The sequence below is a fragment of the Fonticula alba genome, assembly GCF_000388065.1.
Source record: "Fonticula alba strain ATCC 38817 unplaced genomic scaffold supercont2.10, whole genome shotgun sequence".
Taxonomy (NCBI): domain Eukaryota; order Rotosphaerida; family Fonticulaceae; genus Fonticula; species Fonticula alba.
In genome coordinates, this window is record NW_009242980.1 from 119871 (window position 1) to 126043 (window position 6173).

Consider the following 6173-nt stretch of genomic DNA (forward strand, 5'->3'; position numbering starts at 1 on the left):
CCCGCCTCCCCTCCCGCCCCCGAGCACAGCTGCTCTTTTCCCAGGAGATGCCCTGGAGCATGGCCCTCGTGTGTGCCCTGCCGAACCTCGGCGAGTGGGTGCGTGCCACATGCCCGGACGCCCTGGCACCTGGCCCCGAGCACGAACACCCCCCCGAAGCCGACCCGACTGGCGGCCGCTCGCGCTCCAGCAGTGCCTCCTCCCTGGGGCTGGCACGGGCCCCGGGCCCGCGCGAAGCCCCGCACGCCCTGCGCACCCGGTCTTCGACCCTGCCCTCGGAGGGCCCATGGGCCCCGGGGGCCGCCACAGGCGATCCCCCGGCCCCGAGCTCCTCTCCGCCCACCGCCGGCCCGCCCCATGCCCCGGCCATCCCCCTGCTGCTGGTGGTCAATGAGAATGCCGAGGTGTTTGTGCTCGGCGGCGCCACCGGCCCGGCGCCGGACACCGCGGACCCGGGCCCCATGCCGGAGCCCGGCAGCGCGGCCTCGCCCCCGGGCCGCACCCGCCCGGGCCGCTCGCGCCCCCTCCTCCTCCGGACGCTGGCCTCCCTGCGCCTGGCCGGTGCGTGCGCCACAGCGCCCCCCGGCCCCCCCCCGGCCACTTCCCCCACACGTGCACGGCCATCCGTTGCCCTGACCGCCCCGCCTCCTCTGCCCACGCCGTCGTGACGCCCAGACAAAAACGACCCCCTGGCCGTGGTCCACTCGGCCACCGCCAGCTGGATTGCCTCGCCCATCGACGACGCCACGCCCCGGCTGCTGGTCACCGTCATCCTGTGCAATGGGCTCTGGTGCGCCCGGACCCCGGCACCGCCCCCGGCGTTGCTTGCTGCCACTGACCCCCCGCCCTTTCGCCCCCAACCCCTGCATCTCTCCCACACACACACACACAGCAAGGTCCTCGTCCTGGCCAGCGACAAGGACTACGCCCTGTACCGGTCGATCTGGGTCCCCTCCACGCCGGAGGGCAGCCCCCCGACGGAGCCGCTGGCCGGGCCGCCGGCCGGGCGCCGCGTCCACCGGTCCTCCTCCGAGTCGTCGGCCCTGTCGCTGATCCCGACCGCCGGGCCGGAAGGCCTCGCGGCCGGCAGCCCGCCGGCCGGGCCCCACCCGGCCACCCCCGGCATGCGCCTCACCCAGACCGAGCCGCCGGAGGGCAGCCCGCTGGAGCTGAGCCTCGACTCGTGCGTCGGCCCGGCCGGCGAGGAGGCCCTCGGCACGGGGCCGGCCGCCCCGGGCCCCGGGCCGCCGGCCATCCTGACCACCACCACCCCGCCCGGGCACCCGGCCCCCGGGCCCGGGCCCCGGCCCCTCCCGGCCACCACGCCCTTCACACAGACCCAGGCCCGGCCCGCCTCGCCGGCCCGGCAGCGGGCCATCAGCTTCGCCCGGGCCATCGGCCTGTCGGCCATCATGCCGCTGGAGCCGGCCGAGCCGCCGGCCCCCGGCCCGGGCCCCGGCCGCCCGCGCCCCGTCACGCGCAGTGCCACCTTCCCGGCCCCGGAAATGGCCCCCGAGCAGCAGCCCCCCACGGCCGGGGCCACCTCGGCCGAGGGGTCCCCCACGGAGGCCGGCCCGGCTGGCACGGCCCCCGGGCCCGAGGACCCGGCCCCGGCGCCCGGCCCCGCCAAGAAGCCCTTCGCCGGGCTGGCCGTGTGGGCCGGCGGGGTGCTGGCCCGAGCCGGCATGCCCGGCACCGCGGTGGCCATGGTCGAAGCCGCCGGCGCCACCGCCCTGGAGCTCGACCAGCACCTCGGCCGGGACCCGGGCGCCACGGCCGGGCCCAAGCCCGACGGCCCGGGCCCCACCGGCCCCGGCAGCCCCCCCGCCGGGGCCCGGTCCCCCGGGCACCCGGCCACCGGGGCCCCCGCCGCCAGCCCGGCCCCCGACTCGCCCGGGCCCCCGGTGGCCGTGCACCAGCGCCTCCATGACATCGCCGCCTCGGTGGCCCGGGCCGCCGACATGCTGGACGCCCTGCGCCGCGAGCAGCAGGCCCTCACCACGCACATGGCGGCGGCCGCCCGCCGGGACACCGCCGCCACCCAGCTCACCGCCCTGCTGGACCGGGTCATCTTCGGTCTGATCCTGGCGCTGGCCGTCCTGTCGACCGTGCACTTCCGCCTCGCGGCCAGCCCGGGGGAAGTCATCCCCCTGGTCGGCTGAGCACGCCGGGCGCCCTGGTCCCGCCTCTGGCCCGGCCACATGCCGAGGCATATGTCCCGGTCCCCTGGCCCCTGCATCCTTGGCTGCCCCGCCGCGGGAAATGCATCACCACCCTGCACGCGCACGCTAGAAGAGGGGGGAGGAGGGGGGAGGGGAGGGAGAGGGAGAAGGAGGGAGAAGGAGGGAGAAGGAGGGAGGGGGAGAGGGAGGGGGAGAGGGAGGGGGAGAAGGAGAGGGAGGGAGAGGGAGGAAGAGAAAGAAGGGAAGAAGGGAAGAAGGAGAGAAAAGCGGAGGGGAAGAGAGAAAGAAGAGGCTGGATCGTGCAAGGTGTCCATTTCAGGCGAGGTCCGTCTCGAGCGCCTGCCGAACACCGAGGAAAACATCAGAGCAGCAAAGGGGACGGGAGGGGCGCCGCGCTCAGGAACGGGCGTCAGAAAAGTCCTCATCGTCATCCTGCACCGGGAACGGGTACTGGGGCAAGTCGCCCGGATCCGCGCGCGTCGGGCTGGCACTCAGACCGGCGTCATGGAGAGGCCCGGAGGGGGTGGCAGGGGCGGTGGCGGCGGCGGCGGCGGCGGCGGCGGCCGGTTGCCCGGCTGCCCGAGCCGGCGGCAAGATTCCCTCAACGAGGACGACATCCGTTTGCCCCAGCCAGAACCCCTTGTCCGCGGACTGGACCTGGCGCACATGCGGTGGCGTGTTGTTGGCCACATCGGCGTCGGACCAATCGAAGTCGTCATCCCAGTGGGAGGGCAGGCCTGACCGGTCGTCAACCATGCTGGCGTGTGCGTGCGCGCGCGCGTGCGTGCGCGCGTGCGGGGGAGGGGGAGGGGAGCGTGCGAGGCGGCACATGCGCGCGCATGTGTGTCAGCGTGTGCACGTACATCAGCTTGCAAGCGTGAATACATGCGATAGCCGACAGAAACCCCCATGAAGAGGACAGACATGGAGATACATGCGGGGAGAGGGGAGGACACCAACACCATGTAGGGAGGGCAGCAGGAACAGGGCGGCCCGGCGTACCTTTGCTGGAAATACGGCCGGGGGTTCATCAGGTTGTCGTGCAGACGAACGGCCACGCGATTGGCCATGAAGGCGGTGTTCTCGACATTGGTGACGAAGGCGTGCTTGACGCTCGGGTCGACGACAAACACATTGTCTGGGTGCACGTGTCAGAAAGCGGGCACAGCCCCCCGGGCCCTCCCTCCCCCGCCCCCCGCCCCCCCTGGCAAAATGCCCACACGCACCAAGGCCCACGAGGTAGGCCAGCCGCGCCGCGTCCCCCGGCGTGCACCACTCATCCCCGGGCGAGTAGAAACACGTCACCAGACGCGACCCATGCTGGTGCAGGAAGAGAACCTTCTTCGGGGACAGCTCCTGCAGGAAGTCCATCTCGTCGGCGGCCATGTGCAGGCAATTGTTGACCACGCGCCCGCTGCGCCGAGGGCAAGGACACCGGAGCATGGCCGGGCATCGAGAACCAACATGTCAGAGGGGCCCGGCGAGGGACACCAAAGAGGCCCCCCCCCCCTCCAGGGGATGTCCCTTCCCCTCCTCCGGACGCACCTGAAGTTGTCGGCAGTCACCTCGGCCATCCGGGTGGACAACGAGGCCATGGCGCTCAGAAGCCGACGCGTCATGAAGGCCGGCATCATGGAGGCCACGGTCACCACCTTTGCCAGGACCGCAATCACCTCCGGGTTGAAGGCCGCCTTGCCGGTGGCGGAGTGTTGTGTCGTGTTGTGTCGTGTCGTGTTGTGTTGTATCGTGTCGCGTTGTGGCGTGTCGCGTTGTGTCGTGTTGTGTCGTGTCGTGTTGCGCACACCCGCAGGTGCGGGGAGCGAGAACGAGGGAAGGCAGGCAACATCGCACGGTTAGACGCCGGAGTCAGGGGGGGCAATGAAAAAGAGGTGGAGGAACCCGGGAGCCGCGTCGCGCCGTCCGCCCCTGCCACACACACACACACACACACGCATGTCAAAGTACGGAACCCATGTCCCAGATCCCGGGCATGTCCACAACCGGCCGCAGGACGCACCGACAGATTTTGGCCATTCTGAGTGGACCCGATCTTGCGCAAAGTCGGCGTCATGAGGAAGGCATGGGTGATGGAGAGCGGCGCCCGGGCCGGAGGGGCCCCCGGCTCGAAGCTGGCCGGGTTCTTGCTCGGGCTCCAGTAGGGCGGCGGCGGCTCCGAGGGGTCCGGCCCGACGGAGAAGTCGGCCATGGTCAGCTCCAGGGCAATGTGCGCGCCGACCGAATGCCCGGCCAGGTACAGCGGGGTCCAGGGGTTCCGGCACCGGCGCAACTCCGACAAGAAGCACATGTGGTGCTCAATTTGCGCCTGCAGGATGTTCCCCCCGGTCGGGTTGGACCCCCGCGAGGCCCGACACGATTGCGCCAGCGGCAGGAAGTCCGCCGTGGTGGGACTGTGCCCGAAGTGCTCGACTGCCAGGCACCCAGGGAGAGCAAAGTCAGAGACATGCCCCCACCAAACCGAAGCCGGTGGCCGCACAAGCCCACAAGCCCACAAACCCACAAACCCACAGACACACACAGGGCAATGATCGCGAGGAGGAAAGCAGCAAAAAAAGAAAATCGGACGGGCCAGCGGAGGGACCTGCCCGGCAGGGGGAGAGCCACAAAAAAAAAAAAAGAAGCCCACGCCCAGCCCGCAGACATACCACCAAACACATCGATCCGGCCATTCATCCGGAAGAAGACCGCCCGCATGAAGTCCGCATAGTACTCGATGACTCCCGGGTTGCCGGGGATCACCACCAGCACAGGGACCTCCGACTCGAAGGTGCTCGCCGGGCCGGAGGTGGCCGGGCCGCCGACCACCTCCTCGATGGTGGCGTGCGCCGCCGGGCCGGAAACCGGCGCGCCTGAGGGGGCCGCCGTCACCGGGCTCCGTGGCCCGACGTCCGCCAGCAGCCGCAGCACCGTGGTCGGCCGGCCGCCGACATTGGCGATGAACCGCTCCACCGGCGGCGAGGGCTGGTTGAAGCGCCGGGAGGCCGCCGGCGCGGCCGGGCGAAAGAGTCGAGCGAACATGCTCCAGGCCGAGAGACAACCCGGCGGGCAGGGAGGGGGGAGGGGAGAGAGAGAGAGAGGCAGGCGGAAAGACCCGGCGCCGCCGATCCGAAGGATGATACTCTTCCGAGCGCGAGGCTGAGGGCAAGCAGGGGCGGAGGGCAGAGAGAGAGAGAGAGAGAGAGGGAGAAAAGAGGGCAAAAGGGCTTGCGAGGGAGATGCTCCCCCGCGGCCGGGCGCCCCAGCGCCTCGCCTGGTCCCTTTCAGGGACGGCACCGCCCCGAGCAACACGGCCCGGGCAGGCCCCGCGACGGGACGCCGGCCAGACCCGGGGCCGATCCCAGCCAGCGGAGTCAGCCCAACCTCAGGGGGGGGGGGATGTCCACCATGGCAAGTGCATGCGCGCGCGGTGCGGGGCAGATCGCCCGATCGTGGGGCTGGCCTGGCATGACTATCCCCCCCCCCCCCCTGCCCCTGCTGACCCGCCCCCGACACTCCAACGGGGCAAAAGACATCCCGCCGCCTGGGGGAGAGAGGACGACCCCGGGCCCCCGGGCGCCGGACCTCCCGACACCCTCCCGGAGCAGGGGACTCAAGCGTGCGCGCGCGTCGGCTGCCGGACACCGGGGGAGTTCTCCGGCCCGGTGCCGGACATGCAGGCAGGAGCCCGGGGGCGCGGGGGTAGTGTCACAATTTCACGGCTGTCATGTGATGTGTCAGGTGTATTGGAAAGGAGAGAGACTATCGGCGGCGGTCCTCGCGGCTCCGACTCCGCTCACGGCGGCGATCGTCGGCGGGGCGGTCGTCGCGGCGGTGCCGGTCATCGCGGCGGTCACGGTCCCGGTTGCGCTCGAGGCTGCGGTCGCGGCTGCGGCCGCGGGGACGTTCAACGCTGCGGTCGCGGGGGCGCCCAGGACTACGATCGCGAGGACGTTCAACGCTACGGTCGCGAGGGCGCTCAACGCTGCGGTCGCG

General features: G+C 71.7%; 3 protein-coding genes across 3 annotated transcripts in view; 1 reads left to right on the forward strand and 2 right to left on the reverse strand.

Annotated features, from left to right (window-relative positions):
• H696_05343 (hypothetical protein) overlaps positions 1 to 2162 on the forward strand; it is a gene marked incomplete at both ends in the record, with an annotated part of 6208 nt that extends 4046 nt beyond the window's left edge. Inside the window, 3 exons of the mRNA XM_009499190.1 lie at positions 30 to 561; positions 676 to 790; positions 893 to 2162. Coding sequence (XP_009497465.1) covers positions 30 to 561; positions 676 to 790; positions 893 to 2162 — 1917 coding nt within the window. The remainder of the gene's footprint in view (positions 1 to 29; positions 562 to 675; positions 791 to 892) is intronic.
• Positions 2163 to 2579: 417 nt separating this feature from the next.
• Positions 2580 to 5250, reverse strand: H696_05344 (hypothetical protein; the record flags this gene model as incomplete). The annotated part of the gene is made up of 6 exons (XM_009499191.1): positions 4847 to 5250; positions 4201 to 4610; positions 3729 to 3874; positions 3410 to 3597; positions 3186 to 3321; positions 2580 to 2940 (listed from the first exon to the last, which is right to left on the reverse strand). The coding sequence occupies exons 1-6, from the start codon at positions 5217 to 5219 to the stop codon at positions 2580 to 2582; spliced, it is 1614 nt and encodes a 537-aa protein (XP_009497466.1). The 5' UTR covers positions 5220 to 5250.
• Positions 5251 to 5939: 689 nt separating this feature from the next.
• H696_05345 (hypothetical protein) overlaps positions 5940 to 6173 on the reverse strand; it is a gene marked incomplete at both ends in the record, with an annotated part of 2159 nt that continues 1925 nt past the window's right edge. The window contains 2 exons of the mRNA XM_009499192.1: positions 5940 to 6066; positions 6138 to 6162. Coding sequence (XP_009497467.1) covers positions 5940 to 6066; positions 6138 to 6162 — 152 coding nt within the window. The remainder of the gene's footprint in view (positions 6067 to 6137; positions 6163 to 6173) is intronic.